Raw genomic sequence first — 21,142 nt, forward strand, 5'->3', positions numbered from 1 at the left:
CAATTGCATTATGGGAAATGTTGGATAATGAGCTGTACTCGGAACTACTAGTCAGAATATCTCACCCTCTGCTGATTTGTCGTTTTTTAAAATCTGTCCATCATGCTGTCAGAATCCTAGATCATTGAAAGACAGAGTACATCTTTGCATCTCCATCTCTATTTCTAATATATTCTTGATATCACGTTAGTTTGTCCAATGACAGGGCTGGCCACTGGGAGGTGTGTCTTTAACTGATGACGCGCTTGTCTTTAGTCAATGACGTGTGTAGAAGCAGCGGGCTGAGCGGCTGTGACTGATGGTCAAAGGAGCGGCTGTAAAATTTTATTTCCTATAAATTCTTCACAATAAAAGTCCCCTTTAGTTTTGCTGCGAGTGTTTTTCGATCACACAGCACTGCAGGTAAAAGAAGTTGTTTACCTGTTGGAGGTTCAGCTTGTACTCGTCCACCTTGCACATTTAGTAGACGAACATTCTGAACAATACGAGTCTCTGTTATTTTGTTAGCTTTCAATATGAAGCGCCAAGGTCAGGAAATGCTGGGTTTTCATCAGCACTTCTTCATAATTCATCATGTATTTTTGAAAATGATCTCTCTTCCTCTCCCCCAGGGCAACCTGCCGAAATACTCCCACAATGCCCTGGTGGTCCAGGCGATGAAGACCAACCTGACGGACCCCGACATGCACGTGCTGTTCTTCGACGTGGAGGCGGTGATCATCCAGCTGCTGACGGAGGAAGCCCAGAGACCGAACCCCACACTGGTGTCTCCAGAGACGCTGCAGAAGAGCCAAGCCGGGGCTGACAAGGGGGGGTCCTTCCTGGCCAACAAGATCTTCAAACAGGTCAGTAAACAACCACAGTTCACTGGTTTTAAATTGGCCAACAGCTACAAATTAAGAAATTATTTTTTTGTTTCTCTTTTATTTTATTCTTGTGATTTTTATTATGATCGTGTAGTTTTTAAAGTAAAATCGCCCTCTGTCCAAACAGGTGAAGGAGACGATGAAAGAGACCATTAAGGAGCACCTGTTAGACGAAGACGAGGAGGAGGAGGAGGAGATGAGGAGGCGCGAGGAGAAGTCCAAGTCTCTGAGTCTCCTGGAGTACAACCTGACGATGGACACGGCCAAGCTCTTCATGTCCTGCCTGCACGCCTGGGGCCTCAACGAACAGCTGGACGGCATCTGCCTGGAGCGACTGGGCATGCTCAGACCGCACTGCCCCATCTCCTTCGGCCTGATCTCCAGAGGGGGTCACATGTCCCTCATGCTGCCCACCTTCAAGGTACTTGTCTGGTGTCCCCACACAATGTATAAGCCCCCATATTACAACATGTTGAAATACTGTTGTATGTTGACTGTATGTTAGAACACAGTAGCAGGATGTATAAAACAATCAGAGATAATAAGTAAAGCACCAAAAAAGAAGAAGAAACCAACATTTGGATAAAAGGGCTCATTTTCTCATTATTTTCATACATTTTCAGAAACAGATTCTGAACATTGGACAAACCCAGCTTCAATATTCTTGTTTCATTTTGTTGACATATTGGAGTCAAAGGTTTTTTCCGAGGGATATTTTGGATATTTCTCTGTATCACTCCATAAATCATCAAGTACTGCCAGCAGCCAGGATAAAATCAATGTTCACTATGTTTTTTGGAATAAAATGTTCTTTAAATCAGGCTATGAATTATATATGAACAAACCCCTCCATCGAACCTTCAGAACATAGAGAGGAATGAAACGGGAGCGTGTGGTGGATGTCAGCGCTATGGAAGTGGAGATTTCTGGTTTAGAGAAAAAGGCCTTTAAAGATGTAACATTTAGACAGGACAGGTGAATCGGTAAAATTGTTTACCAATAAATATCACCAGGAAAATTTCCCAGTTGATAACTATTTTTTTGTATTACAATTTTTCTGAAATGTTATTTTTAAATAATGGTAACTTCCGGTGAATTTAGGAGAAATCTACAGATGCAAAACGACAAAGTTCTATTCAAAATCACCTAAATGTGTGTTTTGGATGTAATTTGTCCGATAGAAAGTTATGGAGGAAAAATAGCTAAATTGATCAGAAAAACACATAACAGAAGTACAACAAGAATGAATGAATACAAAATAAAAGCAACTACTTCATTCTCTGATGATGACAGAGCCACTTCAGACATGGAGGTTTCTGTTTGACCATCAATGAACACGAGTGAACATCAACACATAAAAAACTAAGATAAAACACAGAGCATTGAGTTCCCACATCCTGTTTTAAAATCAGCAGAGTGTGAGCTGACAGCAAACCCAGATGTCTGAGCGGACCCTGGTTCATTTGTCTGACTCTGTTTCCCAGGAGTCTTTGCTGCGGCAGTTGTCCCTGGCGACTGGCCTGAAGCTGACCCTGACGGACATCGTGGGGAAGGGGACGTACGGCGTGTCGAGGGCCGTCACCACGCAGCACCTGCTGTCTGTGATTTCTCTGGCCAACACTCTGATGGGAATGACCAACGCCACGTTCGTCGGCGAGCACATGAAGAAAGCACCAGTCAGGTGAGAGAAGAAGCCACGCACACGGACGACAGTCCAGCATGCTTTTGGTCCTTTTGAACACTGTGTCGGCTGTAACATGTTAACCACAAGAGCTTTAAAGTGGAGCTGAAAGGAAACATGTCTATTTAACGCTTTTAGGTCCCATTCATGTTATGCACATGTTTAATAATATAATATATGATATTACGCTTACAAAAACATAAACATTCAAAGCTCCAATATTACATGACATCAGCTAGTACCAACCAATAACATCACGGCTTTCACACGTTAATCAGTCTTCGCTTCAGGCAGTAAACCAGCCGACGCGTGTCATACGTGCCGCACTTATTCACATTTCTGTGTGCAATATCGGCTTTGCCCCCCCGATCTCTCCTCAGTGATTCCAGCTGAAAAACAAAAATAACAACCCACAGAAAAACATAGATAGATAGATAGATAGATAGATAGATAGATAGATAGATAGATAGATAGATAGATAGATAGATAGATAGATAGATAGATATACTTTATTGTATAAGCTGGGTAATTAGAGTGTAGCAGCAGCGTGTGTGTGTGTGTGTGTGTGTGTGTGTGGGTGTGTGTGGGTGTGTGTGTGTGTGTGTGGGTGTGTGTGGGTGTGTGTGTGTGTGTGTGTGTGTGTGTGTGTGTGTGTGTGTGTGTGTGTGGGTGTGTGATCTGATTGTTTAGTCTGTCTGAGTTCTCATTGTGCTGTTAAAGATTTAACACGGAGGTCGAGGTCCTGCTGCTGTAACACTCGCACATCATTTCATCTTTTGGTCGACCCTGCACCGGGGGGGCGAGCGAGGGGAGCACGGGGCGAGCGAGGGGAGCACGGGGCGAGAGAGGGAGGAAGACTCACCTGCTTCTGATTCCACTTGGTTTCATCGCATCTCTGTTCCCATAAGTCGGTTTTAAAACAGTGTTATCATTTAAGCATGTCAAGTTTATAGACTCGCCAAAGCCAGTTTCCTGTCTAGTTTGAGGTCAGAGACTGGCTACAAGTCCAAGTCAAGTCTCACGTCAGTCAAAACGAGTCCAAGTCAAGTCTTGAGTCATTCAAGACAAGACCATTTCAATTATCCAGTCAGTCAAGGCAGGTCCAAGTCAATTGCGTCAAGTACAAGTCAATGTCGACATATTTTCGAAGTAATCCTCGACTCAAATCTCAAGTCCTTGAGAACATGTCCAAATCAAGTCTCAAGTCAATCTCATGCCAGGTCTCAAGTCCTTGAGGGCAAGTCCAAGTCTTAAGTCTGCATCAGTAAATTACGCCCAATAGATGCATAAGGATGTCTCGCTGTGTCGTAAAAAATCAGTCATCATCTATTACAACCCGTTGATTTTACAGGTGGCCTCATCCAAAGCTGAGTCAGCGATTCTTATCCAATACACCTTTTTGTCAAATTAAGCAAATCTCCTCATGACCTTCTCGCTGTGTTCATACAGTCCTGCTCTCTGAACACGAAACAACCAAAGTGGTTCACCAATCACTCGGGCTGATGTGTCACGTTTATTTCCACATTCAAAGCTCGTATGGAGGTTTTCAAATGGAGCTTGGTATGTCATTTAGCTGTGAGCCTCCCGCTGTGTGTGCAGCAGCAGAAGGAGAGCAGACCATTGTTGACCGCAGTGAAAATATTGCTTTTGAACGCCAACAAGTATGGATTGCTACTGGCTACCGAAAACCACCATCTTTAAAGCAAACCAACCATAACTCCACCACTGATTCTTTGTGGTGGGATCTTTCATCTCATTCTGTTGTCCCACTGAACTCCTCTGATGAGAAGACCATGTGCTGCTGCTTGATTTGCCAGGAAATGGTGGCTAAAACATCCGAAACAAAGAGCGTCCCAGCCGGAGGAGTCCACCGCGCAACCCGGAAAAGTTTTCAAAGCTGTTTATTACTCTCACAGAAACCCAAAACTTTTTCCGTGATCCAGATCAGAGTAGGTGATTGTGCAGCTACAGATGGAAGCTGAAGACGTTTCCATAAAACTCCAACTAAGGTCTTCTCTCCGGCCGTCTCCCCTCCAAACCAGCGCTTGTGAATATTTGAACGTGTTTGGATTTTTGGCTTTTTCATGTTCCCCATCTCACATTTATGACTGCAGAAAAGCTTCCACCCTGCGTGCTGGAGTTTGAAAAGATGTGCTCCCGAACTCTTAGTGTTTTAGTATTTCATCACAACAACCACTCCTCCCTTCCTCCCTCCCTCCCTCCTCCACCTCTGGCTTGAGGACTGGAAATAACCAGACGTAACCATGAAAAACAGAAGGGTGACCCCGAATAGTCGACTCTTTGACGATCTTATGGTCGGAGCCCAGTTCAACTGACGATCTCACAATTGAAAAATGGGGTCATGGAACATTCCATTCTAGCTGTATGGGGGTGCTGAATGTGTGATTTTACATATACGTATAGCCTAATCTCATAGAAATGTAAGCCTTTTGATAATTCTGTTAATTAAGAATTGAAAATAAGTTGTTTTCAATCAATCTTCTTATGGTTTGTGTCCAAATAGCACCTTTTTTTCAGAGCGCCAGTGTCCTTTTTCAAGTGTTTTCCTTTCTTAAAGTCTATAAAAACAGCTATTGGACAAGTCCCATGAAGCTCCTTCTCCCCGACATTATTAAGAGCATGTCCACATTGAGCTGAAACTCCTCTTTTTCTCTCCGTTTCGAGGAGATTTACTCGTTTACCTGTTGGTCACGTGCGAACAGAGGCCATCTTCAGAAAACAATTTTGCGGCTCTAAACCAGTTCAATTCTGAGCGTCCAGTCCCACCTGAGACACGTTTAAATCGCATCCTCTGAACAGAATTTTGAAGTGAGGTTTATTTTTTTTTTCCCTCACTTGGGTTGGAATGGAATAAAATGGGTGGATTTAGATTTTATTTAGATAACAGTCCGAAAGCCCCATTTTCCAGCTTATACTCACATTACACATGCAGATCCAAAAAGCAGCACACTGATAACGTGCTGCACCGACGATCCACACGCCGGATTTATTTAGCCTGATGAAGTCTGATAATAATAAATTGGAGTCTGATGAGACGAAAGCCAACTGCAATTTCTCCAAATGTAAAAACAATCTGAAATATATTTATTGAGTTCTGTAGTAATCCTGTTATTGTGGACTCTGATGCAGTTTGTTCTCGCTGGTTTGACTGGAATGTCTTTGGGCATAGTTGTCGTGCTTGTTAGTGACACTGTGTGTGTTTCTTTGTGTACCACAATGACACAAAGGTGTGTGTGTGTGTGTGAGAGAAAGAGAGAATGTGGGGGGCATGCAGGTGCACAGAACCTCTATAGAATAAAAGAATTGACAGAATCCTGTCTCTGTGTTGCCACTCTATAAAGAAGGGATGTGATTTTTTTTTTTTGGGGGGGGGGGTTATATGACTCAAAACTATTTATACAGGCAACACTATGAATTTGCAACACTTTTTCAATAATAAAGATTCCTATTGACCCAGAGCTGACAGTCAGTCTGAGCTAAACCGTTGTCCAGCTGAAGCTATTTCCTTTGACTTTGAAGGCGTCGCCGAACCGAAAAAGTCCCGCCCCCTTCGCTCAGACCTCTGGTTAAAGCCCCTCCACTTCTCCTCTTTGGTGTGTAATATACACTTTCTTGGCACAGTTCTAAAAGATATTAAATTAATCTCACACCAAAAACTCCCCTGGTGTGTAAAGTACTTAGAGGTGTAAACATTCCTCAAACCTTCCTCACTCTCCCAAAAACACCTGGGAGAGTGATGGGCTTCTATCCAATCAGATGATGTTGTCTGCATCAAAGATCAATCTGTCCAGCCAATCAGATGGATTTGGTAGTACTGCCGAGCACACCTGTCATGACCGAGACGACTGCGGTATGAGGAAAACAGAACAGAAAAGCATATCGTGTCCTTGAGATGTTCAGTTTTTACTACTTTTCCTACCTCGTCCACCCAATTATTTCTACCGTCCCGACCCCCGTGTTGGTTAACCGTTGACAAAATAGATGTCAAAGTCTTTCTACTCTGTAATTACAATCTGGATCATTATCAGTCTATCATTTCTTTTCCATTTTCCCCCCGTATTAACACTTTGTCACACCTTCTTGTCACCTTTTCAAAAAAGTCCTTGCAGTAGATTGTTTAAGCATTTTGAACTGCTACTTGTATAGCTCCCTGGCCGTGCTCGTCGCCTGGCAACCGTTATCGATTACTCCATTGATTGTTGTATTGGAAGTGTTTGTGTGTCTCTGAAAGTTAGACGCCTCCAGTCTGTTCAGACTCAGGATTGTGTCCTCCACCTAAAATTCAATAGGCTGGAGCCTGAGAACACACACACACACACACACACACACACACACACACACACACACACACACACACACACACACACACACACACACACACACACACACATTCTGATATTCAAGCAGTTGGTTTCAGGAAACTGAAAAAAAATGTTGTTTGTGTGAACTCCTGGCTTTATGTTTGTATGTATGTGTTTCTTTGGGTTGGTATTTTGGTGTGTGTGTGTGTGTGTGTGTGTGTGTGTGTGTGTGTGTGTGTGTGTGTGTGTGTGTGTGTGTGTGTGTGTGTGTGTGTGTGTGTGTGTGTGTGTGTGTGTGTGTGTGTGTGTGTGTGTGTGTATTGGCCCTCCTCTCTCCTCCCTGCTCCCTTTTAATATTTCATGCCTCCTCTTTGTGATCCTCCTCCAGGCCTCCCAGACCAGGAGGAACCCCGGAGACTCCACGCAGGACGCTGGCTGCCCCCCCTCAGCCCTCCAACCCGGCGCTACAGGCCCAGATCAAACAAGGTAACTACAAAAGGGAGGGGGTGGCGCTCACTTCACACACCCCCAGGGCCCTGCGGGGAGGGTGGGAGGGAGGTAAAGCCTCCATTTGATAATGCAGCCCACCGGCAATAAAACCCACAGAGAGTTGTATTAAAAAAACCCTGAACCATCACAGGAGGAAGGCTGTTCTGTTTCCTCGGTCAGCAGGTCTTTAAAGGGATGTTCTGCTGGGTTTGACATGAGGGTGGAGTCGTTCCACCTTCAGCCGGAGTACAAACCTCTCAAAATAATTTTTTTATCCATGAAAGACTGAACACAGTTTAACCCCAGTCTGTTCTCACATGGGAGCCACGGTGCCTTGCTCAATGGAACGTTACAGTCTTTGTGGAAGAGGCTGCCTCACATTCACTTTGGCTGCCTTGTTTTTCAAGTTCAGAGGTTCTTATTGGAAATATTAAGACTATCTTCATAAGAAAACGCATCGTATTTTGTTCAAATATCTGACATATTTTATGTTTATGCTTACAGACAGGGGCCTCCCCCAGCTGTGGTGTGAATGCTGGAAGCAGCACTCACTTTATTATTATTCTTCCGCCTGTTTTTCAACGTAGAAACTTCATTCAAAATGTTCAGCTCAATAAGAACTATTACTTTTCACGTTCATACCTTTAATACTTGGAGAAATATTCCCTTTTCAAATGCATGGATGAATGTTCTAACTTGCAACCATGCATTTTCACCACACACTTCACCTTCTTCATACAGATTACAGCCATCAGTGAGCTTAAAACCTAAAATATTCCACATCTTTTATCGGAATGATTCAACCTTTAAATGGCATTCCTACTTTTCAACTATTTTGACTACTTCACTTCACATACACGTCAGCTCTGGTGGATTAGAACCGTTAGAAGTAAAGAGATGTGGATGAATGATCAGTGGAGAGAGAGAGAACGAGAGAGAGGAGAATTTCACTTAGTAAAGGTGAAACAAAGTCTTTCTCTGCAGAGAGAACCCTGATCTGGTTCTTCACTGTCGGGGATGTTTTAACCAGCCGTCACCATCTGCCTACCACACACACACACACACACACACACGCACGCACACACACACACACACACACACACACACACACACACACACACACACACACACACACACACACACGCACACACACACACACGCGCACACACACACACACACACACACACACACACACACACACACACACACACACACACACACACACACAGAGCTACCTTCCACACTACATCAAGCTCAATACCTGCAAATACACACACACACACACCAAAAACCTAAGTCTAAGTGAATACACACACACACACACACATATGCCATGGGTGGCACCTTCGGTGTTGGGATGGGATGGGGGGGGGGGGGGGGGGGGGGGGGGGGCGTGGTGCGTGGTTTTAGTGCTATTGTCACGCCTTAATGGAGGCCAAGCGTGACAAGCGCGTGGACTTATTCACGCCACACGCCTATTCACCGCCATTCAGGGGGAACGCTCTGCCGTGACCTCTGCTCAGCCAGCTACTCCAACCTGGTGCTCTCTGTGTGTGTGTGTGTGTGTGTGTGTGTGTGTGTGTGTGTGTGTGTGTGTGTGTGTGTGTGTGTGTGTGTGTGTGTGTGTGTGTGTGTGTGTGTGTGTGTGTGTGTGTGTGTGTGTGTGTGTGTGTGTGTGTGTGTGTGTGTGTGTCAGGCTTTGTGAAGGACAGTGCTGTTAACCCTGCTCACCGTCTCTTTTCACATGGAAATAAAATGAGGAGGCCCCTTTAATATACTGCAGCATTTACAGAGAGATTAACGGAGAAAGCAGGGCGCCTGCACATAATTTAACATACTCCAAAACAATCTCCCAGTTGCTATTTTACCATCATGTCCACACTAATTCAGATACGTTTTCATCTTTATTTTTCTTGGTTTGGGTCCTTTGTCCTGACGCTGCCCGCTACTTCCACCAGTACAATTCTCAGGCACTTTCACAAGTGAAAGGGAACAAAGGATAATTAAGGTTTTATTTCAATAATTAGTCAATTTAATTATTTGCTCAACTTGACAGAAAATGTACTATTATGATAACTGATTAACCATTCAAGTCATTTTTAATGCAAGAATTATGCCCATGTTCCAGCTTTTTTGTCTTTTGTGAAAATAAATGTAATATCTCTGTATTTTAAGATGCACATTGTCATTGTTATTTTATCTACCACAAATAACCAGCACATTAAGCGTATCAGATGATGGTGCTGATTTCACTTCTACATACCCTTCACATGAACACCCACTTGACTGGGAAACTCTTGGAAACACTCTTAGATAATTAGATGGGTTGTTGCTAGTGGACTGATGCGATAAGCAATAAATCAATTAATTGCATGATAACTTTTGATGAGCTTGGTAACTTTGCCAGCCGCGATAATTTACATTTTTCCTTGCGTCTCTCCACCAGAGAGACTGGATGACAAGAGTTTTCACTCCGGATTCAGATTTGGAGTTTTTAAAAGAAGGAACTGGTTTCAAAGCCAAACGGGACAGCTGCCGTGTGGAAACACTTCGGTTTCAAACAGAATGACCGCGGTGAACCACTCAACCTGAATGAGCTGGTACTTCTTGCTGAGGAGCTTCACCGTTGTCTGTCTCGACCTTGTTGTCTGCTGGTGACTCGTGGTTGGCAGTGACCTGTTCTTCAAGGACTTCCTTCTCCTGGTCCAGGGTCTTCTTTTGGAGCTCTTCTTTGAGCTCGGAGACCCTGATTGTCTTCAATGGCAGTGTGGAGGTTAGACACCAGCTCCTGGTTGGATGAGACCTGTTTGTCTTTCAGGTCCTCCGAGTCTTTGAGGAGTGCAGTTTTTAGGTCCAGCTGTTTTTCCAGAGCCTCCTTCTGCTGCTCCTGCTCCAGGGTCTTGCACTGGTACCGTTTTTTGAGCTGAGCTAATTGGGCTCGGAGGCCTTGGGTGACTTGCCTCTCAACATGGAGGTTAATGTAGTTCTGCCGGCAGGCTGAGCCCTGTAAGTTCAGGCTCTCACTCATGTCATTTAAGGCCTCCTCTTTCTCAGAGAGGTCTTCTTTCAGGGTCTGGATCTCCCCCTGCAGCTGGTGGATAAGAACAGCCTTCTCATGGGTGACCTCCATCTCAGCCTGGAGGTTCATGAAGTTCTCCAGGCTGGTTGAGGACTTCAGGTTCTCCTCTTTTTGGAAGTTCTGGGGGTCACTTGCCCTCTTGAGCTTCTCCACTTTCTCGAGGAAGGCTTTATCCTGATTGAAAAACACTTCTTTCAGGGTCTTCTGCCGTTTCAGCTCGTCAGCGAGCTCCATCCTCTTGCTGTGCTCACCAGTACTTATTTTGCTGCTGCCGATGCTCAGCTAGTTAACATCCAATTTATTTATTTATTGTTTTTGGTTGTTTTATTTATTTATTTTGGATATTTTAAATGTTTTCCAGTTCTCATGTTAAATATTCTTTGAAAGGGTGTACTTGCATTATAATGCCATTATCATTTTATCAGTTGAACATGGTCTCAAAACAGCAATATTATCGCTTATCGCAATAATTTCTGGGACAATTAATCGCCCAGCAACACACAATTATATTAATTCCAAATGTGTTTATAACGCACATTTAAAAATAACCAAAGTTGACCAAAGTGCTGCACAATCAATTAAGCAAAGAAATTAAAATTGCGTAATAGTAACATCAGAACATAAAAGTGAAACACTAAAACAACAATAAAACATAAACCATTAATGATATTTTTTTGGCATTTCAGTGTGGATCATTTTTTATCTGCATTAGTGTGAACATGATCAGAAATTTGATGCCTCAAAAAGTTACAACTATCTGATTCCTAATATAAAGACAGCGATGGTGCACACAGGGCGGCTGGGGGCGGAGGTGGACGGCTCAAACAAACAGGACTTTCATCCAGGAGACCGTGGTTCGTGTCAAAGTAAAAGAAAAGTTGGCGTTTTGTCAGTCGTTCGTAACCTAATTAGTGTAGATGTGTCACTCACTGGTCATGTCATGTTGTTCCTCAGTAAAGTTAACATCAACCACATTTTTTTTCTAAAGTTAACTAAGTGATTTTTTTTTCAGTGAAGACGGATGTTTATTTCTTAAAGCCACTCCCCATGTAATGAGCGCCTATTGACATACTGTGACTAACACATGCAAAAGTGATGCTAGAGAGGTATGTAGAGTGTGACGGTTTAAAGGTTTGGACCCTAACCAAGCTGTATTATTTGGTGCATTTGAGTGAGAACAGGTTGGTCCAGTAGTATGCAAGGTAAGTGGACAGACACACGGCCACATGATCTCCCCACATGTTTAAGCCTGGTGTAGATGAACCAATTGTACATATTATTATGATTTTTTTCTGATGCACTGATGGAAGCTGGAAGCTTTGACGTGGGACTTAACATCAGCATGCTTGGACCAAGGTCCAGGCAAAATCTCTAAACGTTTAGTGAGGAACTGTTTATGGAGAAACATTCAATGTGAAAGACGGAGTATGCTCTACATACATGTGTTCTTGCACACGTTTTCACTATACGAAACCATGGTTTATCCTTTAATTGGTACAGATAAAGTCCCAGTCGGCGGGTCCGGCAGATTGAGGGCACTCTGTCAGATTTTGAATGTTTACAACTCTCACGCTCCTCCCCCACGACCACCGAGCTCCTTCCCCTCGACTCCATGCCCTTTGAAATCCCTTAGATCACGCCACCTTTAAAACGTGGGTCCGATGTTGACTGGTTTTATCACGGGCACCGTCGCAATCTTTCTTTTTTTCCTTCTTTTCCACTGGTGTTTTCTTTTCCTTGGTTGTTTTGGACCTCCTTGTTTCGGTTTTTAACAAGGAATTGGAAGCTTGTTGCTACTTCCCTCCGCCTCCCCCCTGTGATAGTGGAACGACCCGAGGGGGGAGGGGCTCTGTGTGTGCACGAACACAGCCCTGCGTGCTGATTGGACAAGATGATCTGGGCTCTGTTGATTTTTTTGCAAAACAAACAGGCTCTACGTGCACATAGAGTCATGCTTTTTTTCTAAAATCAGATGATTTGTGTTGTTCTATCGGAGCGTGGTGTCGGCTTCAGTGAATATGATCAAAACAATGTTGCCGACTGGGACTTTGAGCAAAACCAAAGAGATCTTATAATGCTTTTTTAAATATACTGCTCCTACTATAACATGAGTACATCATATTTATATAGTCTTCCATTTGTCAATCACTGAATTATCGTTGGTAGAAATTATATTCAAGTATCATTTTGTGAACATGATTATTTGATGTAACAACCAGTATCCAAGCCTTTTCTAGAAGGCACCGTCATGCAAGGCTCAGCCATTGGCTCTGTACTTGAAGTAGATGATGAATAATATAAGGTGACCAGATAGTCAGATTTTCATTTGAAATGTAGTTTGATTTCCTTCTCACCCCTCCAGTTTCTCTCTCCACACCGTTCACTGCATGGCTTCAGCCTGCTGCCTGTTCTCTCGAAAGAAAAAACACGTTCCACAAACACACTCTTCCTTTCTCTTCAATGTTTATTTTACTGTATTTTCAGTCAATCTCTCTTCACTATTTTGTTTAATTCTTTCTTCTTTACCACCAACTGATGTAATGTTGTCTGAATTGTTTTCTCTGTTGTGTCTTGTTGTGTTACATGTTTTCTCTGTGGTAGCTGGACTATTTTATAGACACTTGTTTCTGTGAACAGTGTGGATATGTACTGCCTATGACTGCATTGAAATGTCAGAAATGGAATGAATTATTGAATCATATATATATATATATATATATTATTTAATGAGAAATGTTGGGCTAACTTACTTTAAATTAATGTGTCGAAACAATATAGTATTCTACTTCCACAGTATAAAGGTTTCAGGTATTTGGCCCTCGCATAAAGAAACTAATAATTTATAACTTCTACTTATTACAATTTGAATCAACATATTTTACCAGCAGGCAGATTGTTAACAGATATGTTGTTCAACCCTCAATAAGGTTAATGCTCATTTTAATGTTGTTCCTAATGAGTGGATTAATAAAATGCTCGTGCCACAGTCTGAAACCTTTAATGGCCGGATCAAGGATTTTGTTTTGTTTTTTTTGTTTAACTAACTATTTTTTCTAATCTCTTAGCCAAGTGCTTTCTGGGAAATAAAGTGGCACCTTTATTTCACTGGTGCTTTATTCTAACATTTATGTGCCTTTATGAACTTCTCTTTTTATATCTTGTCACGTTTACCTGCATAGGAACTCTTCCTTGTTGCTTTGGGTTTATTTTTTTTCTCTGTTTGTTTCCTCCTTTGTTTACCTTCTTTTTGGTCTTTGATTTATTTTACTTTTAATACACTGTAGCTGTATTTGATTTACCTGTAGCTTGGTACAGAGACCCAACCTACTTGTAGATGATAATACACTATGTATTTTACAGTAGAGTATGTTCATGCAGTATGTTAGTTCCTTTATTTAAAGGAAACATTGCTAATGCTAACAGCTGTTATTTTATATATAAGTTAGTCAAAAGGTTACATATAGGCGGCTAAAGCCAAAAATATTGTGCTCTTTATTAACCTTTGCTTTCACAAAGGTTGCTAGAGGGCTAATGAGTACTAATACTTACTGCTAATATTAAGTGGTGTGGGTTTGGAGGAAAATCTAATATGCTTATCATCAGCGTGAGAAAATGTTTATATATATATATATATATATTTATACATTTGCTTTGGTACTTTGATTGGGACTTTCTGCAGCGTATCATTCCATGAAGTCCTGCAGCCCATTCTTCTGTGGTATTCAGCTTCTCAAATATATTACATATTACAATATATTACAATATTGTATATACTACAATATTGTAGTTGTGTTCTTTTTACAAAGAGGTATGTGAAATGTTGGTCAGAGTGGTGGATGTGTTTGTACCATGTACAACTTTCATGTCAGAGACTGCAGTAAATGTCCCGTCACCCAGTCGGCAGTTATTTCTCCTTTTTATTTTCAATTATAAACAAAACCTCTCCCTAATTTTAACAACTCAATCATTGTTTATTAACATTACCCCCATTTTCCCCAAACCTTAAAGGGACAGTTCACCCCAAAATAAAAAATACACCTTCTTACCTGTCGTGCAGTATAACTCAAGTGTTGTGCTATTTGCAATGTCGATTGTTTTGGTGTGAGTTGCCTCGTTTTTGAGATATCAGTCTTTGCTTCATTTCGAATACAGTCGGACTATATGGCACTCGACTTGTGGTGCTCAAAGTGCCAAAAAAAGTATTTGAAAAACAGAAATGTTGGAAAGAGACATTGCTGTTGAGTTTTTCAAATGTATTTCTGGGTGTTTTGAGCACTACAAGCAGAGAATAGGAAGAATATGTATTTTTGATTTTGGGGTGAACTGTTCCTTTAACCACTTTTAGATGGTGCCGGTATTGAGAGAATTTAAAGACGTCGGTGTTCATCGTCAAAAGAACAAACTTAAATCGGGGGTTTTGCTGAATCAGCAGTAACAATGTTCTTGTTTTGCTGGTTTTAAACCCGACCAGAGCCATTTGTGTAAAGCTAATTTTATTATATGCATTTCTTAGCGTATTACCTCGTTTCTTGTTATGGATTCCTTGTTTAATTTCTTTTGTACATGTGTTTCTGTTCACCTAAATACATGTTCTTCTTTCCTGCCGCCTGAATGCGTATCTCCTCTATTGTATATATTTAATAACTTCCTAACCTGTTCTTTCCTTCTTGACTATTTCTCTCCTTCTCTTCCTTTGCAAGCTGCTGTAGCTGTCACAGCCAACTCCAGCACTGTTACTACTGCTCCCACTGCTGGGGGCCTTCCTCAGAGGGCCCCTGGCTCTCATAACATCCCCTCAGTCAATGAAGGTACAGACTGAACTGACGGGTACCGCTTAGGGAAAGTCTTATTATAGTTTTCGTTAATTATCCTTGTCTTTGGAGATCCTCTGCTTCCTAGATCTCCTTTCCTACATCGCTTCCTTCTGTCATTCCTTTTGTTCCTTCTCTCCATTCCATTTGTATTTTTATTCTTTATTCAGTTATTTCTTTGTTCTCTTGACTCATAATTCTTTACCTCCTATTTCTTCAATCCATCAGTTATTCATCTCCACACTTTTTCCCCTGTTGCTCTCCTTCTTGGGTCTAGTCAACTCTTTTCTTTCATCAGTCTTGCTTTTTCCTGCAGCTAATGTTAGGTTTTCTTGCTCCAGTTGTTTGCAGCATCCATGTCCTTGTTTTGGTCTACAGCGTTGTCCAATATATCAATCTGTCCATCGTAGCTGAGTTCAGTCCACTTTCAATCCAGTCAGAAATTGATAGTTCTGGGTCTTCAAATGTTAGTGCTACAGAACACTTGGCACAGGAATGGGTCAAGTGTTCTAAATATAAAATAAATAAACTGGACTTGGAAATTATACCACTAATTTGCAAGAGCTAGCCATTTTGCTTGATTCCTGACATAGTTCTATGAAAACAAATTAATCACAATATATTGCAGTATATTACGTACCAGTAAACAAGTAGTGCAAGAACAAAGAAAAAACAATCAGTCTCAAATTATTGCATTTGAGATCTTATTTACATGTTCTACCCTGGCCTTGCAATTTTGTGGAAACTAAATTGCATAGTATTAGCGAATCTGCTACAAATTCAATAATTTCTGATTTGAATCATAACAAATACCCAGGACAAATTGCAGCAGAATTTGGTGAGACAAAGAGCTGTGTCATCAGCAAACAACTTTATTTATGTTTGAAACTGATGCGTTTGAAAGTGCATTGACCTTATGTCCTGGTGTGTTGCATTTTTTCAGTTGTCAGTATTGTCCAATCCTGTCCTGTGCTTTCTGTCTCTAAGTCTACCTGTCTGTCTGAATGTCCTTGTGTCCTGATGTCTTAGTGTCTCTATGCTCACTGTTTGCATGCTTGCTATTTCCACTATATCACTGCGGGGGGAAACAAGCCAACAAAAACTATTTAAATGGACCAAATAATAAGAAAATGCTGATCTATGCTTAGCGATTATGGAACTTTCCCTGGTTTGGCATTTAGCTGTCCCTCTGTTTTCACTTGCTGCACATCCATCTAACACAGTAATACATTTCGAAGCGGCATAGTAGCTGAATGATAAAAACATTTCTTGAATTGTAAAGTCACTCAATTGTTCATTATCAGTTTATAGCTGGAGTCTTTCAGGTATCCCTCCTAGGGCCTTTTCTTTTTTAACAGCTATAATAAATATTTTTTTAACAGTGTGTTGCCCCATCGACCTAAACAATGAATGTACTCTCAAATTATCAAAAATGATCCACCTTTGTGAATTCTATATGGAAATCAAGTGCCTTTCAAAGCTGATAACCTTTCATTTCTAATTTGCAGAATAAAATTATTTCTTAGTTTTGTACCAGAAAATGGCAAGCATGCACACAGGCTTATTCCTTCCCATTAACACTTTATAGTTGACCTCTAATTTTCTCTAGGGGTAAACAGCAACTGTAGTAAAGATGCTAAGTGTTTGTACCATGTTATACCCAAACACTGCCCTGCAGAAACTATTATTATTATTATTATTATTATTATTATTATTATTATTATTATTATAAGTAGTAGTAGTAGTAGTGTCATGGGAAGATGCTAATAATAGCAGCTGCAGCGGTAATATTTATTGTAGTTGCAGCAGTAACAGTATAAAGGCCAATGTATATGTTCCACAACTTTATGTCAACGAGAGTGTGCTATGGTCCTAATGAGGGAAATAGCATCCCACCATGTCTCAGAGGGATTGAACGGACTTGGAGCCCAAAATGTGTTGCTGCAAGGACTGTGCACATAGCATATGCAACTAGCTGGTTTGTCAAGAAGATGATAACATAATGGATGCTTGTTTTCAAGAGAGGTTGTGCAAGGTGAACTATCACTACCCACCCATTTATATCATTTGTCAATCTAATGGTGTTGAACACCCGTCAAACAACATTCTTGCCATCAACTGGAATGGTTGGATAAAATGCGCATTCTTAGAATGTCAGACCGGCACGGACCCTCAATTGCAGTATGAATGGAATTGCAAAAAGAGGCTGTTGTAGTAGTAATAGTACTAGTAGTAAATAGTAGTTATGAGCTATGGATTCATTACACTTTCTCATTTGTCATTTTGATGGCAAGGGTTGTTAAAATTCCATCTTAATCAATTATTACCCATCATTTTGTAGGCTTGCATATTTAAAGGTATAGTCTGTGATTCTACTGAAGGTGGGAGTTCCTGATCCTGCAAGAACTCTCTTCCCTGGAAGGAAAGCCAGCAGCATGCGCTCCTACTGCACCAGTGGCACAGCTGCAGGTTTACCGCTCTCTGACCCATAGCCGTGACACAATCAAAGCCTCCAGTCCATCAAAGTGAAGGACACCCTTCAGTTGTTCCCTTCATTGTTAAAAAGATTCAGTCAAAGACGGCAAATATTTGGGTGACCTCTGGTTAGCAGCAGCAGTAGTTCAGAGCACCAGCAGCATGAGGAGCATGAGAAGAAGTAGTACTAGAAGTAGTTGCTGTTGGCAGTAATACCACTATTAGTCATAGCACAGGCACAGCTTTTACATTTGAGGTTTCTGCAAGACAATGTTTCAAATGTTGCAGCATGTTGTAGCAGAATATTTGACAAAACATTTGATTTTTGTGAGATTCATCACAATCACTCTGTCAACCTCTACATAGAATATTCTTGATTGTGATATGCTTGTAACACGTCTAACAGTTCTAAGTTTTCCCTGTGTATTTCAATGGCGGAGGTAAGTTTACATGGCGCCCCAGGAAAAGAAATTTGTTTGGAATTTCTTTCCTGCGTTAAAAGTCATTCACTGTCCATTTCACATACACGCATCTTCTACGGAAACATATATTAAACCAATATATGTGACTAAGGTGCTTGGTTGATGTTGGGTATCAGCGAGTATCAGCGAGTACACATTGAAGTCCATGTTTTGTCAGACATGTAAAAGCTGGTGTACATTTCTCTGGTGTTTGGTGTAAAATATAACTATTTTGGCTCAGACTGATGCAGCTGGATTTGAGCCTTATTAAAGCGATACCAAGACATTTTGAAAGCTAGTTGTCATCACTCAGGTTAATGCAACTGAGAAAAAGGGTAACAATGCCTACAAACCAACAAGGTTTTCTAACTTTTTCCTCTGTTTTCAAGTCAAATCCTCCACACACTGTGGTGATGCTGAATTAAATAAATCACCCTTAAGTTCATTATGCCAAGGTATCGTTGTGAGGCTTCTGTTGATCCACCTGGCAGCGCTGTATATCTGTTGTTTACCTGTTGAATGCCATCAAACATACTCTGGCTCCGGTTAGCAGAAATAATACCTGTGCTCTAACCGAGACTGCAAATATTAATCAATAATATTCCCATCCGGTGTTTGTTAACTGTTGTTAATGTGACTTTTTTTTTTCATGTGAGGATTTTATACATAAGTAGTTAGTGTGTGTGTGAGAGAGAGGGGGAGAGAGAGAGAGAGAGAGAGAGAGAGAGAGAGAGAGAGAGAGAGAGAGAGAGAGAGAGAGAGAGAGGAACTCACTTCTGTCATATGGAAACATAGTTTTTTGAAAGTTTAGTGGACACTTATTGTGATTCAAATACTCTTAAAAGAATAGTCTCATATCTGCTGTGTGTTTTCATGTCATTTCCCAAAGGACTTACAAAAAACTAATCCGAACTGAACACTACTAGTACACTAAATGAAACATTAAAAGCAGAATGAGTGTTGTGCGTAGCAGCGGCCATTAGCTAGCTAATAGGACACACACAGAGGCCCGGGTCTGACCGGCAGCTTTATGTACGTTCTGAAATCACACAGTTTTTTAATGGCGGTAGTTCTGTGTCGGCTTTCCGCTTGTGCTCGTTGACTCCAGGGAAGTCAATAAAAGTTATGGTTGTAGATTTATTCAACTTTCATGTTTCGTTAGCGGGCTATATCTAGCATCCAGCAGCCAAAGTGAACTGCATGTCACCGAGCCCGCTGCAGCCTACCATGAAGTCTCTGCTGTGACACAGAGCCCAGTTCACTTAATTCAAAGTTTAATACAATTGAGCGTGTCACTGTTATTGGACACTATTCTCCCTTGGGACCACAGCAATACACCTGTCAAGTGTGAAGTAGAAAAGCTGAGAGGTTCTGGAAATGTGCAAAAAACACAGACAGACAGAAAGAGATTCCTAGTTCGATATCTTCATAACTTCAGACCAGACTTCCAATACAATTGTCTGTGGATATTCCTGGTCGCCAGATGATGCATCCTAATCATTTTGGTCACCTTCGACCTTTCCTCTAGTGGTAATTTCAACTTGTACTCAAAATCAGAAAACAGTACTGGTAAGAATCTAGGAAAGGCTAAATCCTCAGAATGTTTATGTTTTGTCCCATAATAATGTTTGTTATAATATGAAAGAAAACATGTTTTTTATGTGACAGGAGTGAGATATGTATTGTACTTTGGCATAGAGAGTTATCCACTGGGCCTACCTGAAGTCTCTTCTGACTGAGTGTGTGTGTATTGTGTATGTGTGTAGGTTGGAGCCAGCTGGCAGCCATGCACTGTGTGATGCTCCCTGACCTTCTGGGCCTGGACAAGTTCAGACCTCCTCTGCTGGAGATGTTGGCAAGGAGATGGCAGGACCGCTGTCTGGAGGTAAAACACACGTACACACAATGTATTCACAGGTCCAAGCTAAGCCCTCCAGGCCAATCCAGTAGCTGTGTCCCCGATCCAGCGGCCGCATGATTCATAGGCTGCATTTGAAGACCGCATGCGTCACAGCTGCTGTGACAAGGCTGTCACATTTCAAAGAAAGGTGAAGCATATCACCCATCATAAAATAAAATAAAAAAATATATATATATGATCTCTGGGTGCATTTTAGTCATGAGGTAAGTTACCTTACCTTAGTATCTTCTATTCTCTTTCTAGTCGACCACAACTGGTTGCTAGGAGAAGGGAGCAGCATGGGGCAGGGAGCGGGAACAGCTGATGATGCAAAAAGGAAATCCTCCGTTGACTAGACTGTCTCATTTCGGAGACCGCTCGGTTCGGCCTTTGCCTTTGCAGTCTAAATCGGCCACGTCCTCTGAAAGATGCAGCCGCTGAATTGGGACACAACTACTTTTGCCCCAATGCCTTTTTTTTGTATAAACCTGATGATTTAATCTTTGCATCTGTAATGTTGCAAAACATTCATACTCAATGTATCTGCAATATGAGCACTGTGTATCTCATTCGTTACCCCTGACTATTTACCTTTCAATAAATGAACCATGTCTGTTTTGGTTGAAGTGGAAATGATAGACATTTTAAAAATCCAACATGCCTGAAGAATGTCTATAGAAGATTAAAAACCGGGAAAAAAACCCTGTTTTAGGTGCGAGAAGCAGCACAGGCTCTCCTATTGGCTGAGTTAAGGAGGATTGGCCAATCCGGACGTAAGGACACCATCGACCTGTGGGCTCCCTATCTGCCTCAGTATGTGGACACTGTCAGCTCCCGTAAGTACCTCATACTGCTCAATATCTGAGAGTTGGTAAATAAATGTGTTTGGTTGCCTGTGTCGGTCATTTTTAATGTTACACAATGAGAGTGTTATTTTACAACTCAGTTTTTTTTCACATTCTCCGGAGCATGCTAACTGTGAGAATATTAACAAGCCACCTTGAAGTGTTGGGAAGTACTGCTGCATATGTTGAAGTCACGTCGTGGCTCCAAAGGGA

At 41.6% G+C, this 21,142-nt stretch overlaps 1 protein-coding gene across 2 annotated transcripts in view; it reads left to right on the forward strand.

The window, feature by feature from the left end:
• Nucleotides 1–21,142, forward strand: part of wdr7 (WD repeat domain 7) — a 113,945-nt gene that overhangs the window by 31,621 nt on the left and 61,182 nt on the right. The window contains exons 16-22 of one of the 2 annotated variants that reach the window (XM_084035283.1): nt 612–845; nt 994–1,287; nt 2,351–2,547; nt 7,258–7,355; nt 15,138–15,245; nt 19,951–20,069; nt 20,797–20,920. In XM_084035283.1, coding sequence (XP_083891409.1) covers nt 612–845; nt 994–1,287; nt 2,351–2,547; nt 7,258–7,355; nt 15,138–15,245; nt 19,951–20,069; nt 20,797–20,920 — 1,174 coding nt within the window. The remainder of the gene's footprint in view (nt 1–611; nt 846–993; nt 1,288–2,350; nt 2,548–7,257; nt 7,356–15,137; nt 15,246–19,950; nt 20,070–20,796; nt 20,921–21,142) is intronic. The other variant, XM_084035284.1, reaches the window with a different exon arrangement.

Source organism: Eutrigla gurnardus (genome assembly GCF_963514095.1).
Source record: "Eutrigla gurnardus genome assembly, chromosome: 19".
Lineage (NCBI taxonomy): Eukaryota > Metazoa > Chordata > Actinopteri > Perciformes > Triglidae > Eutrigla > Eutrigla gurnardus.